This window comes from Tamandua tetradactyla, chromosome 1 (assembly GCF_023851605.1).
Source record: "Tamandua tetradactyla isolate mTamTet1 chromosome 1, mTamTet1.pri, whole genome shotgun sequence".
Taxonomy (NCBI): Eukaryota; Metazoa; Chordata; class Mammalia; order Pilosa; family Myrmecophagidae; genus Tamandua; species Tamandua tetradactyla.
This window is the reverse complement of record NC_135327.1, coordinates 129,847,047-129,867,991: the sequence shown is the minus strand read 5'-3', so window position 1 is coordinate 129,867,991 and position 20,945 is coordinate 129,847,047. Positions and strand designations below refer to the sequence as shown.

At 43.4% G+C, this 20,945-nt stretch overlaps 1 protein-coding gene across 6 annotated transcripts in view; it reads right to left on the bottom strand.

The window, feature by feature from the left end:
• Positions 1–18,778, bottom strand: part of TMEM243 (transmembrane protein 243) — a 34,417-nt gene extending 15,639 nt beyond the window's left edge. For 2 of the 6 annotated variants that reach the window (XR_013171119.1, XR_013171124.1), the window contains exons 1-3: positions 18,682–18,778; positions 17,601–17,893; positions 14,801–17,451 (exon numbers count right to left, since the gene is read on the bottom strand). Coding sequence is in view for 2 of the 6 variants with exons in the window: in XM_077150327.1 (XP_077006442.1) it covers positions 17,601–17,678 (78 nt within the window). In the remaining 4 variants the exon portion in view is untranslated. Of the gene's footprint in view, positions 1–14,800; positions 17,452–17,600; positions 17,894–18,564 lie in introns of all 6 variants that reach the window. The other 4 variants (XR_013171137.1, XM_077150327.1, XR_013171132.1 and 1 more) reach the window with 3 other exon arrangements.
• Positions 18,779–20,945: the final 2,167 nt, after the last annotated feature.

The window sequence follows — 20,945 nt, the reverse complement described above, 5'->3', positions numbered from 1 at the left end:
CAGCAGCCTGCCTCTTCCAAATCAACCTCGGGGAACACTAAGGAGAACACCTTTTTCTCGGCTCCACTCTCTCCAGGCATCAGGGTCACCCCGGGCTCTCTGCCATTTCTGGGGCACATGCTCAACCCCTCCATGTGGTGGCAGCCAGGCTCTCCCTACTCCCCCAAGAAGCATGCTCTACCTTCTCCAAGGCCTGAGGCTGCATGACTCTTCCACTGCAACAAGGTGGGAGACTCATCCTCACCCTTCAGGGCAAACTCATCCTCTCCATGTATATGGGTTGGTCCACTCTTCTGGCCAAGGTTTCTTGGCTTCAGACCCGAGCTTCCATGGTTCTCACTCTGCAAACTCCAATTTGTCCCTGTGTCCCACTTTGTCCAGATTGGCAGTGGTTCTGTTTACACCAACAGTCTCTTTAAGCACTCCAGGACTTCTCTATCATTCTCTTCACAGCTCCTCCAAAATCTTCCCCTTAGCCATCCAAAAAACTGTTCCAACATATCTGGTATTTGCAAACCGCAGCAGCACCCCACTCTCCAGTACCAACTATGTTCTAGTTTGCTAGCTGTCAGAATGCTACACACCAGAGATGGATTAACTTAATAAAAGGGGATTTATTTTGTTAGTTCTTCAGAGGAAAGGCAGCCAACTTTCCACTGAGGTTCTTTCTTACATGGGAAGGCACAGGAAGATCTCTGCTGGCCTTCTCTCCAGGCCTCTGGGTTCCAACATCTTTCCCCGGGATGATTTCTTTCTGCATCTCCAAAGACCTGGGCTGAGCTGCAAGGCTGAGATGAGGCATGCTGAGCCGCTTGGGCTGTGCTACGTTGTGCTTTCTCATTTAAGCACCAACCAATTAAGTCAAACGTGATTCATTGCAGCAGGCACACCTCCTAGCCGACTGCAGATGTAGTCAGCAACGGATGAGGTTCACGTACTATTGGCTCATGTCCACAGCAACAGAAGTAGGTGCCTTCACCTGGCCAAGTTGACAACTGAATCTAACTACCACATATACCAAGAATGGAATGATCATATGGTAAGAATGTTCATGTTTGTATGATGTTGTGTTTAAAAAAATTTTTTTTAATTAAAAGAAAAAATTTCCCTCACAGCTGCATTCCATAAGTTTGTTGGTTTAGTTTTAGGGGGTGGGGGTGGTAATATGCAGGCTCCAGGAACCTGTATTTCCCACATGGCAGGCAACAATTCTACCAATGAGCTACCTGTGCACTACCCTGCATCCCATAAGTTTTGAAATACTGTGTTCTCATTTTCATTTACTGAAAGATAGTTACTGATTTCTCTTATAATTTCTCCTTGACCCACTGGTTGTTGAAGAATGTGTTATTTAGCCTCCATATATTTGTGAATTTTCTAGTCTTCTGCCTCTTATTGATTTCCAACTTCCTTCCATTATGATCCAAGGAAGTGTTTTGTATAATTTTAATCTTTTTAAATGTATTGAGACTTGCTTTGTGATCCAACATGTGGCGTATCGTGGAGAATGATCCATGAACACTTGAGAAAACGTTTATCTTGCTGTTGTAGGTTCTGAACTTCTTTAATTAGTTGCTTCAACTCCTGTATCTTAATTGAAGTGTTAGTTTGTTCCTGTGGCTGGATGATATATTCATGCTTCCTAGTATGATTTATGATTTTTTGGTGTCTAGGGATCTGATTTTCTTGATTAGTTGATTCTGGAGGTCATTTCTTCTCTTTTCCCTAGGGTTTTCTTGTTAGTTGGCTTTGTTCTCTACCTGTTCCTTGACATTCAGCTTATTCTAGAACTCAAACATAACTTCTGTTTCACAGATCAGAATTTTTCAGCTCCTGCTTCTCTGGTTCTTGCCCTACCTATAAGGAAGTTTTTTGGCATTGTCCTTCTGTGTGTGTGCAGCTATTTCACCTGCAGGAAAATGCTCTCCGTTCCCTCTGCCTCCTCAGGAAATAATGATCTGCTGTCTCTTTAAATGTTTTTAACACTCTTTTTGTTACCTACAGTAACTTTCACCTGGTCTCCCCAGATAGGATCAACCCCAATCAGATTTTCCCAGACAAGATAAGCCCAGGACTCACAAAGGGGATGTAATCCGTATCAAGGTTCCCTGGAGATGAGACCCAACAGGGTGCTAATCTTTTCCTGTGAAGCATTTTCTGTGCTTTTCATGCTCTGCCCAGCAGATGGTGCTTGTCAGGCTGCTATTCCCCACTGGCATGAAGTGATACTGTGCCCTAATTCTCAGCAGTCTCTGACCCTGCCAGAGGCATGGTTGAGACAGAGGCTAGGGCTGAGGGCAGGCTTAAACTATTCTGTTTTCCAGCCTCTGAGGTCTGAATTCTCTAAATAACTGTCACTGCCTGTGCTGGGCCTTGCCCAACACAAATACTTTTGGGGGGGCAGGGGGCACTCTTCAGCTTCCTGTTCCCTACATGCCAGAAAAGTTACACATCTCTCAAATAGCACCCCCTTCCCCCTGCCAGGAACATGTTTGAGACAGGCTAGTCATCACCTTTTGAAACTGCTGCTGCTATCCCAGCCCCTGGGGTCTAAATTCTCTGAATGAGAGCTGCCACATGTGCTAGGTCCTGGTGCACTGCCTCCCCACCCTCTTTTTCTTGGAAAAGATATGTCCTTTAGGGTACTATCTATCTCCTTCACCTGATTAGTTACTATTTCAGACATTTATTAAGTCTTCCTTGCCTGGGGCAGTGCTGAAAATTGAGACTGCCTGCTTTCTTTAATGGCTGCTTAAAAAAAATTTTTTTTTTAATCTTTTTCAGAGCTAGTCCCCAGCCCTATGTGTCCCTTTTCTTGGGGCACAACCCTTTTCCAGTGTTCTGAGCTCAGCCAACTCCAAAACCCTGTGTTTTTTTTTTTCATCAGCCCAATCTCCTTGCTGCTGGGGAGAGACCTGCAGGTTTCTTTTGTATTTGCCTTGTAGTCATATATGCTCAGACTTGTATTCAGCAGTCCAAATTTTTTAATCAAATCCGCAAATGCAGCTTGGCTGAACTCTCCTTCCCTTGCTCCTCATAGAGCAAGTCCAGGGAGAGACTCCAAATCAGCCTGTCTCTCCAGTCAAGAAGGGGCAACAGTCTCCACAGCATGGAAAAATGTACTTACAGTCTGTGAAGTGATCTTGGCCTTCTACCCATTCCAAGCTGGTGTACAATGTGAGTCACAGAAGTACCCCAAATGGTTGTTCTAGACAGTTCCTGCCTCGTTACTAGCTGCCCCAGAGGATGAACTAAATACCATACCATCTTGCCCTGCCTTCTCCAAGGCCTTTAATTTGAACAAAACCAAGATCCTGCCCCTCTTTGAACTTACTACACATATAACTGCAAAAAGTGGCAAAGGTACTTTGAAAGGCAGAGGAACAACTAACTGGGGGAAGTTTCTTGAAGGGGCAAAATGTTTGTATCACGCTTCTGAAAATTTGATGAGGAAGGGATGCTTACAAATAACCCAAGTGCTACTGGAAATAGTATGAACAGAAGCGGGGGTGGGGTGAGGGGCTACGTATCACTGCTTAAGGGACAGAGGGGCTGAGATGGACTGGGCAAGAGCCTTGGTGGAAAATAGGTCCGTGAGTTTAGACCTATCATGTCTGAAAAAGCTTAGGTCTCCTTCTCTAATGTAATCTAAAAACAGATGCTATTGTTAGAAGGGATCAGTCTGCCAAGACTCAAAGCAACCTTAAAGACGATCTAGTCCTGTGGCTTCCCCATTTAGGTAATAGCAAAAATCCAATATACTGAAAGCTGAATAATCTGATTAAAGGAGATAGGGATCCCACTCATTGAGCTTTCTCATCCCTCCCCACCCCACCCCACAGAATACAGTCAGAAAAACTTCTAATTTTAGGGGAAAAAATCCTAATTTTATAGGTTATGATAAATTTAGGCTCAGTATGGTCAAATTATTTGTTTTAATTTATACACTGAGAAACAATTGTTTGAAGCCCAAGAGTCCTATATCCAAGCCATACATTAGATACAGTTTCAGGTATAAGGACAAAAAAGTCAAAATTATAAACTAGGATGATAGAAGTTTTTTTTACTTACAAAGGATTTAAGACCTAACTAGGAAACACTATTTTAAGGCCAATGAGAATACCATATAGTTTAATTTTTCTGAGAAGTCAAAGCTGAATCTTTAATTAATCCATAGTCAAGAAATATTGTTCTGGTAACATGTGGGCAGAGAACAGCAAGATATGAAATGTTAGCAGCCAATAAACAAAACCTTAGAGATAGGGAACACATATAGGAACAAGTAGGTGCAGGAGCTGAGCACTCATTTCCAAACTGTCTGCTTTTAAGGAAACAAATCCAAAGTGAAGTTAAAAGTCAGGCAGGCAGAGCTGGGAAAAAAGTACAGGAAAGCCAAGTGTCTTAGTGGGTGTGCCTCATCTATCCAAGGACAACTGCAACTCTCCACATCAAGGCCAAAGCAATTCAAAGCTCTAGGACAAAGGAAATTGAACTCCAGCCACACCCTTACAAACTTGGGGAATTCAGAACAGATCTTATCACCACTTTAGCTAAAGAGGACTACCAGCACATACAAATCTGACCTTGGGATCATCTGTTAAGAGAGAGAGGGACCAGATCACTGATCACCTGTTTACTTACTCCTATCCACGAGTGAGTGAGTGAGTGAGAGAGTGAGAGTGAGAGTGAGAGTGAGAGAGAGAGTGAGAGAGAGTGAGAGAGTGAGAGAGAGAGAGAGAGAGAGAGAGAGAGAGAGAGAGAGAGAGAGAGAGAGAGAGAGAGAGAGAGAGAGAGAGAAACTATACGAAGGGCACATATTGAGAACTTGCCCAAGATCTCTGTACCAATAAATGACCAAGAAAAGGCCCAATTCCAGGCCTGCTTTTCCTACCACAGCAGATACCTTTTATACTCTTCACTGGAAGAGCAGTCTAGAATGCTACTACTGACCTGGACATAGATGGTAGTCAAATGGGCAGACAAAAGGCCTTATTACCAAGGTACTACAATAAATGTGTATCTTTTCAGAAATAATGATTTCCTCAAAAGTGATACTTTTCGATTATTAAACTTATCCATGTAAGTTTTTATCATTTTGATGAAAATGTCTAAATTTCAATGAATACTTCCTTGCCTGCCTTCTAAGTTCTCTAAACAGTCATATTCCCAAATAACAATTATTCTACTATGCTGTAATGCAGTGGTCCCTTCTGAAGCTCCCAGTATGTATAGGACAAACCATTTAGCATTTGGCAGAAGTGTTTCTCAGTGCTTTCCTCTTTCTCCAAGACAGGGCCTTGGCTTCAGGCCTTCTACTATTAAAGTAATCACGAGTTTAGATCAAGGAAACAGTTAACTTTGGAAGACCTTCTACTGCTAATGCTCTCTAACTGCTGCTACTCAAAGTGTGTTCTATGGACTTGCAGCATCAGCATCACCTCCGAGCTTATCAGAAATGCAGAATCTTGAACTCTGCACCAGACTTACTAAATCAGAATCCACTTTTTAACAAGATCTCCAGGTGACTTATATGTGCATTTAAATACAAGAAACACTGCTCTAAAGTTTAGATTTTAAACCATTTTGAATATTGATGAGTTCAAATCATAGCGTAAAGACCCTTCCTTGGGCCCAGAGATTATTTTTTTGAGTTTTAGCACAAAGGAACATCACCTCGACCCTGCCACAGCTCAACATAAGAGGATACTAGCAAATTAAATAGCTAATTAGCATGTCAAAGGACAGTGTTGGGATAAATATGCTCCAGAATTAGAGTACATAAAGAAAAGAGAATGCAGCATATAAACTTTGCTGTTTATAGAATGAACCCAAGTTGTTGACCTCACCTGCAGAGAGTCAAGGTGGGCTTTAGGATAGTTCATCCAGAAACAAACATTATCTACTATATTTCAAATGCAAATAAAACAAAATAAATAAAATCTCTACCTTCCAGGGTACAACATCCAGAGCTCAGGACAGCACTAAAGAGAAAGAGAATTAGTTAACTTCAGCAGTCAAGGAGAAATTACCAAAGGAAGTTAAAACTAAAAAATAAGCAAGAACGAAAAGGAACTCCACAAAGACCAAGGGGAGAGAGAAACATAGCTACTACAAAAAAAGTAGGGTGAATCAAGTTTTATGAAACTTGAGAGGAAAAAGGAGCTGGCATGTAATGCACAAGTGGAAAAAATTAGCCTTAATACAAAGGAGTCACACCTTCCTTTTGAACAGGAAAGGAGAAAAGATGGACATATGTGCAGATGGTTTGTACCCAGGATAGCAGAAGGTAACCCTATGAAGCAAGTAAGGAATACTTGATTTTCATCTTACCAATGGGTAGCTAGATTCAATGAGAATGAATAATTTGCCCAAGGTCATAAAGCTAAGTATTATCAAAGGTCTCCTATCCAATGCTTTTTGCAAAGTACAAGCCTAATGAGCAGTTCAAAGGTCTAAGAATCCTTAGACTAAAATATATAGACCCTGAAATTAAGACTCAGGATACCAAGGTTCTAATCACAGTTCTACCAGTGGCCAGCAGTTGTCCTTTAAAGGCTCCCTTAACCCACCTGAGTATATCAAATGCGAGGATTGGGCTAAATGATATCAGGTACCTTCCAGTTCTGGTTCATGAGCGTCAGACTGTACTTAGGTCAGCTGGAAGGCCTTTTCCACAATGACAAAAAAGCAAATGATTGTGAAGCTTATGTATGTAGCAGAGAAGCTTAGCCTACCTATAGGTATGCCCAAGAGTCATCTCTAAAGGACTTCTTTTGTTGCTCAGATGTGGCCTTTCTCTCTCTAAGCCTAACTCTGCAAGTGAAATCATTGCCCTCCCCCTACGTGGGACATGACATCCAGAGATGAAAGTCTCCCTGGTGGCATGGGAGTTGACACCCAGGGGTGTGCCTGGCCCTGGTACTGTGAGATCAACAATGCCATTCTGACGAAAAGGGGGAAAAGAAGTGTGACAAATAAGGCATCAGTGACAGAGTTAAATAGAGTTGAGAGGCTACATTGGAGGTCATTCGTATGCACATTTTAGTTAGACATTGCTACCTATCATAACTTGTCAAACCCCAACTGTGCCAGTTTGAAAGGATCTGTGTACCTTACAAAAGCCATGCTTTAATTCTAATCAATCTTGTGGGATCAAGTCTCTTTTAATCCCTATTCAGTGCTATAGGTTGGAGACTTGATGAGGTTATCTCCACAGAGGTGTGTCAATCAATTGTGGTTATTACACTTGATTGGATGGAAATGTGTCTCCACCCATTCTAAGTGGGTCTTGATTAGAATAAAAAAAAGAAAAATTGTGGAATTGTAACCCATATCAAACTTTAAAATCTATTCTTTAACTATTTGTTAAAATACACTTGGAAATTTATTGCTTTTTTTGTATATGTTGCATTTTGCAACTAAAAAAAATGTTTTAAAGAAATGTCAATATAATGATTTAGCAGTCATACTCATTTGTTAAATCCTATCTTCTCTGTTCCAACTCTTCCTTTTTCTTTGATCTTTCTCCCAGTCTTGAGGGGTAATTGGGCTATGTGCATTATAACTTTTCACATTGGAAAGGGTATCAACAATATGGGATAGGGGGATGAACTAGTTGATGTTCTTGGAGAGGCTGACCTCTCTGGCTTTCAGGACTTATCTGGCCTAGGAACCTGTCTGGAGGAAAGTAATCTTAGTGCATGAAACATTTATAGAATCTCAGAGCCCTAGGTATTCTTTACAGTTTACAGAATGGTTTTGGGTTGGAGGTTGGCAAACCATGGCTATTAGAAATTTCTAGCTGAGATTTGCATAAGAATAGCCTCCAGAACTCTTGACTTGATTTGAACTCTCTCAGTCACTGATAACCTTATTTTGTTGTATTCCATTTACCCATTTTGGTCAAGAAGGCTTCAATTCCACAGTGCCAGGGCCAGGCTCATCCCTGGGAGTCATATCCCATGTTGCTTGGGAGATTTTTGCTCCTGGTATTTTTAAAATGTATGTCCTGGGCGGTCTCATACCAACCCTCTGCAAGCACAGGGCCTAGTACACTTTAGATGTTCAAATACTGTTGATAGAATAAACACTCTGGATTTACTACAGACTTGTGCTTTCTATTCTCAGCTGGGCCGTCATTGTAGTTCCATGGCTTTTTGTCTGGGTTGACTGCCTGTCTCTACCCAGAAAGTGGTTCAAAACTTCCGGCTCTCCTCAGGAACCCAATCCCACTCTTGAAACCAGTACATCTTTTATTTAAAAAAAAAAAAAAAAAGATTCCAAGAAGAGGAACATGCCTTCCTAATCCACAGCTCCAGCCCAAAGAGGACAAAAAATGATCTACTTCTTTGCTATGCCTGTACTTACTCCTTTGCTCAATAATTTCCTTTATCATCGGTATGGTCACCCTCTCCCTCATGAAGTCTATCTTTGGGCCAAAAATCTCAAGTCCCCCAACACTAGAAGATCCAATCATCCTTCCAACTTCCTACTTGAGCTTAAGCATTTGTTGCCATTCTTTCTACATACTAAGTGTTAGGGGAAAAAATCAAGGTAGATGGACAGTGGCCAGGTAGAAACTAGGGGTAGGGGTGGGGCTATTTTAAAAAGGTGAGGACAAGAAATCCTCTCTGAGGATGGGATATTTGAACAGGAGCCATTATTCAAAAAAGGGAATAAGACAAAGTATCTGGGAAAAGGATATTCTAGAAAAGTGCAGCAAGTTACAAAGGCCCTAAGGCAGAAATGAGCTTAGTGAACTGGAAGGACTTTTGGCAGGTGACTGAAGCTTAGTAGAAAACAGAAAGGAAAAAGGATTTGTTTAATGCCTTTCTATCCCTGCAATACATATGCTCCATGAGAAAAGATATGCTTTTCTCTCTAATTCACAGTATTATTTCTAGTCCTTAGCACATTTCCTGGCATGTAGCATGTACTTGAACAATAACTGAATGAAGAAATATATGCATGTACACTCCATACCTACAGCTTACAGGACAAAATCCAAATTCCTTTGCATAGCATTCAGGCTCTGTATCAGGCCCAGCCTTTCCTCTCACTGTTCCTCCCAGGTTCTAGAGTCTAGGCACAACGGAACTCACAGTTCCTTCACCATTTCCTTTACTCTGATGCTACCAAGACTTTTACTCAAACTGGACCCCCTGCTTAGGATTCCCTGTTATCTCCTCCTCCCGACAGAAATCTTACTGTTGCAACAAGTCATCTGACCTGATGCCCCCAACAGAATTACTACCCCTCCTCCATACTCCCCAGCACTTTGCTCATGACTTTATGAAGGGCATATCTTAATTTCCCGTCTTCTAAAAGAAATACCATACAATATGTTGACTTAACAGCAGGAATTTATTGGCTCATGGTTTCAGAGGACAGAAGATCTGTTTCTTCCCAAAGCTGCTATCTTCCAGCTGGCCTGCAATCTTTGTTCCCTAGTTTTTCTGTCACATGGTGGCGTCTTCTCCTTTGTCTTCCACATTCTGTTGACTTTCAGGCCTTGGTGGGCTCCCCATGACTTCTCTTCCATGTCCAATTTCTTTGCATATAAGGATGTCAGCCATATTGGATCACAGCCCACCCTAATTCAGTTTGGAAATATCTTAACTGTGCTGGCTTTAAAGCATTACATACCCTAGAAAAACCATGTTCCTTATCCTAATCCAGTCTTATGGGAGCATACCTATTGTTGGGTGGGATCTTTTTGATTACGTTTTTCCATGAAGATGAGACCCACCCAATTGTGGGTGAGACCTTTAAGATTAGGTAGTTTCTATGAAGATGTGTCTCCACCCATTCAAGGTGGGTCTTAATCTGCTTAATAGAATCGTCTAAGAGGGAACCATTTTGGAAAAAGTTCAGAGCCAACACTGACACAGATATTTGGAGATGCCTGGAGTGCCATTAGAAACCAGAGCCCAGCAGACATCGTCATGTCCTTCCCGTGATAGACTAAGCAAGCCACAGTCCCGAGTTTTGTCCCAGAGAACTTAAGGGCCCACAGATGTCTTGAAGAAGCCACTGGAATCAGAAGCACAAAGCAAAGAACTGGGAGCAAGGACCTCAAACGCCAGCCACATGCTCCCCAACTGACAGAGAAATCCTGGATGCCATTCTGCTTCTCTTCAGAGTCAAGGTATCTTTCTCTGAATGCCTTAGTTTGATTATTTTTAAGGCCTTAGGGCTGTAAACTTGTAACTTAATAAATCCCCTTTATAAAAGCCATTCCATTTCTGATATATTGCATTCCAGCAGCATCAGTAAACTGATAACATCTTCAAAGGTATTATTCACAACTGGGTTCACACCCACAGGACCAGGGTTTGTGGCCTGAACATGCCTTTTGTGTAGGACATGATTCAATCCCCATCAGGGCTCTATCCCATTTTATATTCATTCTCCCTATCTCACAAGTTTTTAAACTCATTGAAGATAGTGATAACCTTCTCTTGTGAGAGAAGGCAATACATTCTGCAGGTGTTAAATGCCCAAAGAACACGACTTCCCACTACTGTTTTCCTGAACTGAGCGATTCAGACCTTCCATCACATCCTATAATTCTACCTCCAACATTCTGCATTTCTCAAAGTTAAGGATTCCAATACCAAAAATAAAAACTCGATTCTCAGAAATAGATTTCCTTTTCTTCTTCCAAATCTCAATTAGAAAACTTCTTGTCATTAAAGCTCTGGAACTGGTCCAGTCAGAAGCCTAAAGAACAGCACTTTAAAAATAAACATACTGAGGATGTGAAAGTCGGGAGAAGGTCTGGACGCAGCTATAGCAAGAAACTTTGACCCTGCCTGTGGTTTTAATTTGGATCCCCCAGGGCTACATGGCATTGCCTAAGCAGGATATCCCCCTCATGCTATGGCCAGAGCCAACAAACAGGAAAGCATCCCCACAGGTGGAGAATGAGGGGCTGTCCTGCCTCACTGGCTAACTCTAGGGCACGGTGAACTCTCTTACCAGTGAATTCTTAGGGCAAGGAGCAGAGGAGTCAAGACAGGGGTTTTTGACAATGCAGCCACACCTGTCCTTGACACCTCTCCACTCAATTCTCTCACTTACACTATCTCCACTATAACATGTGGAGCTGAACAACAAAATTTCCCCTCATTTCTTTCTAGAAGAAGTTATAGCCATTTTAATGTTTTTCCTTTATTTTGCTGAATCACACTTTGAAGTATCTTTCAGTTGTGAATATTTTTATGCATTCATCCTACCCAATTCTTCTCACAGGTATAGGCACCTGAAATATACTTTTTTAATTAAAACACCCATTTACAGATAGCAGATCACAGTAAAAATAGAAAACAAATCACTATGTTGGGGGAGGGGAGATGAGCCTAGAGTTGGTACCCACCAAAAGCACCCTAACTTTATGGGTGCTCCAAGCTTCAGAAAAGGAGGCACAGTATAAAGACTGAGTGCAGGAGCCCAACAGACCTGACCTAGATGTATTCCCTGTCAGATGCCTATCTTGTGCCCTTGGGTAAGCCACTTAACTTTTAAGCCTTAGTTTCCATATTTGTACAATGGCTCTAATATGTGGATTGCTATTAAGGATAAGGAGATAATATATGTAAAGCCCCTAAAACATATTACCTGACATTTCAGAGGGATTGCAAATGGTAGCTAAAATGACTTGAGCATTATTTCTACCAGGTCAAACGAGGATTCTTACTAATGCGAGATTAGGCTCCTCAGAGCTGAGTGAGAGCTAGGCTCGCCCCATGCCCTGGGTGATCACATGGCCAATTTCTCGGGCAGCCCTAAAATCAAATATATTCCATCATTCTTGTAGAAACACTCCAGTTTGTCAACCCACACACCCCTATGGCAACTCAAAACATATGGTCACTATCCCTGTACCTGGCAGAATTAAACACAAGAAAAAAAATGATTCAATTCAATGCACCCAGACTGTCACCACAAATGTGCAAAAACCACCTCTGCAGAGAGGAAAACCAGCAGACTATCAGCTTCTGAGAGGTCAGGCCTCAGTTTAAGTTGTTTTATACATTATGGTATCTATTTACAACAGGCCTCTTTGATGAATGAAACTCACAGGTAGAGAATGATAACTTTATTTACCTGAGAACCTGAAGGACCACATGCTGTTTTGATATCCAGCATTCCAGGTTTCTGAACACCAGCCCCTACCTTCTACTTTCAGTTTAGTATGCCCCAAGAATGAAGGTTACTTTGGGAAGGATTCTAAATTCTCACTTCACTTAAAACTTCATACACATAAAAACCAAGAACTAGGTAAAGCACTGTGCCCACTGATAAAAAGTCAACAGAAATGTGGAAGCTGCCTCCTACCACCCTCAGGAACTTGTAAGGTGGTTGGGGAGGTAAAACCAATACAAATCCCTCACAGCACAAGGAGCCTGTAAGCGTCAAGGAGGCTTCTCTGATAACCAAGGCTCACAGGCAGGACGCATGGATACGAGATGAGCTGTGAACAAAAAGCTCATCTAAGGGAGGGAACTAGACTAAGCAAGATTCTGATTTCTAGAGAACAGAAAGCACTTCAGCTCATTTAAGGGAGGGAACTAGACTGAGCAGGATTGATTTCTAGAGAACAGAAGGCACTTCAGAAAGGAGAACAGCATTTGCAAAGGGCAGGGAGGCAGTAAAAGGAAAAGGGTCAGTGGAGAGAGATGCTACCCTCGGCTGGGCATGCAGAGAGTCCTGGTAAGCCCAGCAGATTTCTATGCTCTCTGGGCAGCCTCCATTTCCACAGGCTTTCTAAAAATACAAACACTTGAGTCAGCCCTAGAGATTCCAAGTCCACCAGTTTTGGGAGGAGGTGGGGAAGGAGAGAAAACTTACTATAATAGGAAAGAAAAAAGTCATGGCATTTAGGTATGCTACAGGCAGGCTGGGTGAGGAGATAAGGCAACTGTCTCCAGTCCCCTGGGTGACTAGTTTTCCTTAGAGGGTGCAGGAGTTGTGCTCACAGGACCACCTAGAAACTCTTAACAAGAGAGAAGCCTGCACTCCTGGGAGGACAAGAGCTTTGGGACACCGGGCAGGGGGCGGGTACAGACTCCAATCTTAACCACAACTTTGCTTTTAAGCAAGCAGCAAAAGCCCAAAAAACCATGAAGTAGCACTCTATAATCTTACACTATCATTCACTGAGGCCAAATGCTCCCAGTTGAATTGCTTGAATTAGATACAGATCATGAAGAGACCTTTCTTTTCAACAGTTTTGTTTGCTTGCTTGCTTTTTGGGGGGAGGATGGGAGACTACAGGGAGAATGTTCTACTACATGTAAATTCTGCTGTAAAGCTAGGACCCACTAACTGATAACCTCCTATACAGATAACCTCACTTTATCTTCTGGAGGGTTCAGTGTGTGTGCCTCCCCCCAGAGTCACTCATTTTTCTTATGGAATGTCCAGGAAGGACTAAAGGACAGGAATTGTCACCACCCTTCTTAGGGGAAGAATGACTACTTTATCATTAATACAAATCAACAAACTCCAGAAACCAGTTACACCGCGTTCCACGGAGGGTAGCACTACTCCTCTTCCTGTTTGCACTGGACATGGCACTGGTTTGCTTTCTCCCACAAAGAGAACCAACCTCTCCTTTCCCTTCTCAGGTGACCAAACTAGACTGGCTGAACTGAAAGATTCACTCATGAGCTCCAAGGGTCTCTTACATGTCCCTCCTCCTATCTAGACAGGGACAAGGACTGCCGAATCTATGTGTGATCCTAAGGCAAAATTTCAAGGGGGGTTGGGAAGGATAACTCCATATTCTAGCTCACAAGTGGTGAAGGAGGAATGGGGTAGGCTGGGGAAAGAGATTCCTACAGCAACGTTTTCCAAAAAGTGCTCTGTAAAACCTTTTGAAAGCTCCTGTGCATAACAAGGGCATTCAACCACCCAATTCGTTCAGGAAGCACTATCTACCCATACTCTCCAACTAGAAGTACAGTGAAAATTTAGCCTATCAAAAGTTCTGAGAAATCCTAAAGTAGAGAAAAATGTTCCACAAACATGACTTGTGTAACTAATGATTCAGGGGTCTGGGCTTTAGAACTGTGCTGTCCAATGCAGTAACACTAGCCATATGAGGTTACTGAAAACTTCAAATGGGGCTAGTCAGAAGTGAGATGGCTGTAAGTTTAAAATATACACTGGACTTCGAAGTCTTAATATGAAAATGAATGTTAAAAGTATCCATTTTTTACACTATTACATGGTGAATTAATAGCATTTTGGATACTTAAGGTTAAACAAAATAAATTATTAAAATTGATCTCACCTGTTTGTTTCTACTTATTTAATATGGCTATCAGAAAACTCTAAATTACATATGTGCCTCACTTTATGTTCGTGTTGGATAATGCTCCTTCAGAAACTGCTAAACTACAGCACAGGATTAGAAACCTTAGCTACACGGTTTTACTCTTAGCACCAGTACATCTGTTATTCACCTGAAAGAGATGAACCACATTACAGAACTTGGGGATGGATGAAAACAAATGAAAAAAAAAAGGCACCTGGACAATCTGACCAGGATCTACACTCTTCCTAAAACAGCCCACCTAGCAATATAAAGGTGTCAAGGGATGAGAAATACTTTTTTTTACAAAAGGTGGACACCTTTCCTTTCTGTCTACTATCCTATCAATATTTATTGTAGTAAAAGAGAACAGATTCACTTTTCCTTTCATTCCATGGCCCTACCCATAAGGTTATCCCTAAATATCATGCTAAAGACTGATAAATTCAAGGTTTCAGTAACTGAAATCAGCAGGTGTACCTGGCACAGGTGAAGGTAGATACTCCTTCAGAAATGTCTATGAATATGTTGTTGAAGGTTCTCTGTTGCACTTATTCTTCTATCATACAGATTCCAGTGTCTTCCATTCATTAACATATGTTTGGGCAAATACAACACTCCTAATACCTGGAAAGGGCAAGAGGTCCATTACAATCTAATGTGCTTTAGAGTCACCATGGCTCAAACTGCCCTACTCAAGTTACTGCTTAACATGCTATTCCACTCAGGAAAGGGAGTTTGCCAAACAGGAGTGTGTGACTGAACAAGTACACCTCTCTGAGCTTCAGCTTCCTGAAGGTGTAAAGTAGGAAGAACAACATCTATCTTACAAAGGAATTCCATGACCAACCAAGATAAAGCTGAATGCCTAGCATGTTGCCTGGCACTGAGGAAACACAGACTTCCCTCTTCACTCTTGGCAGCTCTTCGGGCCTCAATTGCCTTTGCTTTGTAAGTTAGGGCTTGGAACTAAAGCTCAGGTCCTTTCTAGACCTAAAATTGAGATGCTATATGCTGTATTGTCAGTTGTTATGAAGCAAAAGAAATTACTAAAAACTCAGAAAAATGTGTCAGGAAGTGGATCTTTCCCCCTTCTAGATTTTCTCCTCCAAGACAACAGTTCACCAGTATTAAATTTTCACTGCAAAGAGGCTATTATGTCCAGTTTCCTGATATCAAAAAGAAAGCAAGCAAGAACACACACAGAGGCCAGTCAAGGGTTTCTCAGCCCCCCAGGAATCCCCCCCTCATCTGTGCATCTGGCTCTTCTGTAACATGTCCTAAGCTTTTCATTATTGAAACCCCAATTCCTGTGTCTGGCCTATCTCAGGCCCTCAAATAAAACCTTAAATTGCATTCAAAGATCAGTAATTAGGATGCCTCTCTCCTGCCAGACCTGGTCCCTCATGTTGTAAGAAACAGGATGTTTCCTCTCACTCTCAGTCCAGGCGCCCCTTTCTCCATTCAGGAGTTTCTCTATGCCCAATCACCCTATCAGCCTTGCAGAGAGAGCTGGAGGGAAGTCAGAGATCTGTAATTATACATTATTCTTCACTTTTTTTCTCTGAGTAGCTGAATCTATTATTATAATACCCTAAAGCTGCTATTTAACTCCAGAGCTATACACTCCTGGACTAAACAAGAATGTAATAAACAGATATACTTGGAATAGTAAAGTTCTCTGAGAGGTTTCAAGTCATTGCGCATTTTTGGCCCAAGCTATTCAGAAAACATCAATATTTCTAAATGTCTACATAAATTAACAAGTCCATTACCAAAGTCATCTACCTCTGTGACACAGAGGCTATAATATTAAACAGGGTCATAAGTTTGGATCACTTAGAACCCTGATCTGTATAGGCCAAGGCCTGTGGGGAAATGCTGAACCTCAGCCCTTGAACAATGGTCTGTCAGCTGCCCTGGGACAACCCCTCCAAGCAGCAAAGTGCCTCTACAGATTAGGCTCCAAATCCCCTGCCAGTTGAATTCCAATGCAGAGGCATTCGTATTAGAAAGCCCAAAGCTACCAGTAACTCTGGATGAAGAAGTCATTCTCCCAAGTCATCCATGCTCCTCTGGTCTTCTCTTTGCCCTAACATGTCTCTGCGGTAACAGATCCCACCACAATCACATTTATTTACAGATTCCCTCCATCTGAATGGGGTCCTTGGATCCCCTGGGGCTAGCACACAATGCTCAATAATGTTTGCAGAAATATGCGACTACTAGACTACAGCTCTGCTTCTCGAACGAGATGGACTATGGGCTGGGGTTATGCAAAGCCACAAGATAAACAAGGTGAAACTTCCTGGAGATCAATTTTAAAACATCCTCTTATTATGGTATCATGAGAAGAAAATGAAAAATCCACATGGAATTTTAAAATATAAAATACCAGTCTTGTGGCAGGATGGCAGCTTTCAAATTTAGGGCTAACCTAAGAGTGCCAAGTGTGTGAGTGCCCTACCCTTTCCGCAGGAGGATTTTCCTGCAGAAGCACAGAAAAACAAGAAGCACTGGGCTCTATAAACGCCCTACTTTCAAGGGAGCAAAAGCACTTTGTCAGGTGACAAAGATGGCCAATATTACTTTCTAGGTGAAAAAACAGGCTAAACTTGCCTCAAACTATTCATGTAAGTTAATGCTGTGCGATGGAAAAGAGCTCTCTTCAATTGCTGACCCAGGACATCACGAAATTGAAACTTTTAAAAAGGTGCTATACTTACAAAAGCCTAGTATGATGTATTATAACTTGTTTGGGACTAAAAATCCTTTGATCACTTCCTGGAATAGGGCTCCTCCATCAAATAAACCCTTAATTCACACCTCCCCGAGTCGTTTTATTGCTTGGCTGTTTCGGTCTCAGCAGTAAACCCTTACAGAAGTAAGCAAACAAATCAGAAGCACCTTTGACTTCTAACACAGGCCCTAAGTGCACACCTGAAGCAGCCCTCCAGGGCTTTCATCAAGGTCAGCTCTCCACCTGGGCAGTGCGGTTGTGCAACCTTTATCCTTCCCTTCTGAGAGGAGTTCCCGCACTCCCCCTGAAAGGCTTCCAACAGCCCAGAACTTTCTGAACTCTTCTCCATTCCCAGCACTGAAGGCTCTTGGCCAACTCAGAAGGCAAACACCTTCAGAAGGAAAGCAGATTTAAAGAATCAGCTCTTTCCGCCCGCAAGTCCATTCAAGAGACCGCAGACGGAGCCGGCCAGGATTCTGGGCGGGAGGAGGATAGGCAGGCAAACAGACACAGAGGCCGAGAGCCACCCTCCCCGCTCACCTTGGCAGACGTCTCTCCGAACAGAGGTCTGTTGTCCAAGCCACTGGTGCCATAGGTCCTGGTAGAAAAGTCCTCCATTTCTGGGTTTCTTCACTCTCCCCAAACCACTCAAAGCCGGGCCAGCATTACCTCCCGTAATTCCGGGCCCACGACGCGAATGCCTCCAATTTACTAAGCACTCATTGCCGGAAACCCCTGGTCAAGTCGGGGAAATCCCAGCGGCGGGTGGGCGCTCAGGTCCGGGGGACAAGGCTGCTCCACCCAAGCCCCGCTCTCCACCTCATCTCGAGCAGCTGTCACAGGAAGTGAAAGGAAACAAACACCGCGTGGCCGACTCTCCACCGGCCTTGCCCGTCCGCCCAACTCCCACTTCCCCAAATCTCAGCGCTCAGCCCCCCGGGCGCGGGACTGCGGTACAGTGCCGCCCTCTACAACTAGCAAAGCAATTGGTTACCCACCGCCCAAGGGGCTACACCTGATTCCAACTCCTCAGTCCCTTCCCCACCCCCCTATCATCTTATACAATAATTTCCCATGCTTTCCAAACTCTCCACAGTGAGCACATTAATGTTCAGAAAGAAAAAAAAAGTTTTAACATTAGAATTGATTACAAGCTCCTCTCCAAGCCCCCGCCAATTCCCCACCCCCTCAATTCCGGAGTGGCGGGAGAAGTGAAATCGCCCGAACAGAGCCAAGCGCTTCCGGCAAATGTGCGAGTTCAGGTCGCAGCAGTGGCCGGGTCAGGCAGTTTGGAGCCCACTCAATTGTTGGATCTGCCGACGGCCGGCCATGCTTTCCGCAGCTTTGCCAGCACTCTCGGCAGAAGCCGCGGCAGGAAGGGCCGCAGGAGCAGCAGCCGAGCAGAGCGAGCGGAAGAGAGAATCCCGGCACCGTACAGCACAGATTGGCCGCCTCCCCAGGAAACGCCCCGCGCCCGCGCCCGCCCCGCGCCCGCAGGCCAAACCTCCGCGTTCCACGCCGCCCGCCGGCCAAAGCGTCCTAGCCAAGCGCGGTACAGCGGGCTTCTGGGTGCTGAGGCTCTGGGGTGCCGGGAAGACGCGTGGGTAAGGCGGAAACCTACGGCGCAGGCGGAGAGCCGGTGCTCTGGCTGGACCGCGCGCTAGAAGTCCCTTCCTGGATTCCCTGGCCGGTACCCGCGGCCACTGTCGTAAACCCGTTCGACCCGCCCAAGTCACGTCATAGCAAAGGCCGCCAATCCCAGGGGCCGAGGCGCGGTATTGGCTACGGAGCTTTATTTTTAGAGGTTCTCGTTTACTCGCATTTGGGCAGAGAATCTTAGTGCCAGCACTCTTCCCAGGTGTTAGTAATTAGCGGTCCACGGGGACAAAGAACATTTCTTAAAGTGACTTTGCACAGTTAGCTTCTTTAGCCACCAAAGACTTTGCACCGAGAACGGGACAGGGTTCATTGTAATTCTGGTTTGGGGTTGTTTGTATATTTGTCTTGTTTTGTTCTGCTGCTTTATTATTATAGTTTGTTTCCAGAAACAGTCGGGAGGTAAAACATGCTAGCACTTCTTTGACTTGTCCACGCAGTCCTCTGGTGATGGTGCTAAGCATATTCGCAACCACGGAAAGCACATCATCGTCTGTCAACTTCTTCTGGGGGAGTTAGGGCATAGAGAACTGAAGGTTCTCTGCCATCAAAAGTTACATAGCGTCATTCTCTGCATTGGGGTCATTTATAAGTATTTCGGGAGGAAAAAAATGCAACCACCCTGAATTCTGAAGACACTACAGCGCCTATATTGAAGAGACCTCTGAAAGCGTTTAAGTGCAGAGGAAGAGTCTGGGCAGTAACATTGTAGCCACTTGGAACCCAAGCAGTGATTCCAGATGGTTCCTCAACGGTTTAGGAGAAAGATTTAGGACTAGGGATGCACTAAGAACCCAAAGTTACAGATTTGGAATTTGCAACACTGAATAGAATCAAATAAGGTGCATATCTGATCTACCAGTTATACTATATTATACATGATCTTTGGTTTGTTGAGGACTTTTTTTGTTTTAATAACAGGAATGCCGTCCTTTCTCTAGCTCTATTCGAAGGTGTATTGGCCCTACAAATAACTTCATTCACTCACATCTGGGGGGTAGTGCCTGCAATGTCCCAGGCACTAGCAGTCATGTTAATACAGTGATGCGTAAGACAGGCAAGGTCATAGACTTGAATCTTAAACTTAGTGGAAGGTAGAGACGTGTGATTACAATCTGCAGAAAGAAGGTACGATGGGTAAAAGCATGAGCATTGAAGGTGATCAAATGCTGATGCCACCATCTACAAACTGATCATGGGCAAGTTATCTAACCTCTCCTGAACCTCAGTTCCATCATAGGTAAAAAGTGATGATGATAATAATGTTAAGTGGCACTATCATATCTCACACCAACTGGTTTTATATATATCTATATAGAGAATATAGAAAGCATGAAACAAATAGTATTCAAGTGGTGTTTTTCCTATAGAGTCACATGTGCTATGAATTGGAGAGTTTACGGTGTGCTATGGGGATACAGGGAGGGGATGCCCACTACCTCCAGAAGGCAGGGAAGACTTCCTGGAGAAAGTTACATCTAAATCAAGACCTCAAAGAAAAGTATGGGCTAGTCAAGGTGAGGAAGAGAGACAAGAATTGAGGCCAGAGAGGCCAGATTTGTTCACACTTAAGTGGAGGGTGGATCTGAGGAGGGAGGTTGAGTCAGGGATAATAACTTTCACACTAATGCTGATTTTCTCTAGTTTTATTGATTTTCTGGGCCTCTGCTCCAGTCCCTGTCCTAAAAACTAGCTTCTCCTGCTTCCTCATGCTTAATACTCCCCCAAAACTTCAATTTTCATGTGGTTTTAGCCTGTTTGCATACTAAACTAGGGGAAAATGGACCTTACAGCTCCAGTGGCTACCACTGCTTGGCAAATCAGTATCACAGCTGGTTAAAAATGCAGAATTTCAAGCCTCACCCCAAATTTACTGAATCAGAATCTGCATTTTAATATGATTCCATATGCACTTAGAAGTTTGGAAAGTACTGCTTTACTACACTGCTATTTTTACAAATTGGGCCGCTGTCATCTAGATGACCCTCCCAACACCATGGCTTCCCAATTCTTGACTTCCTTCACTCTGCTTCAGCCACTCCATAGCACATTCTGGACTTCATCATCACCTGGAATTGCACCATGTCTGAAACAAGTCCAGACCATTTAGTAAGCCTTAACCTCTCATCCTTACACTTCTCTCCCTCAATTATTGTCAACATATCAGTTCTTTGGCTACTTCAGCACCTCTGATCCTTTGGTCCCTTGACTTTCTCCTGGTCTTGCTGA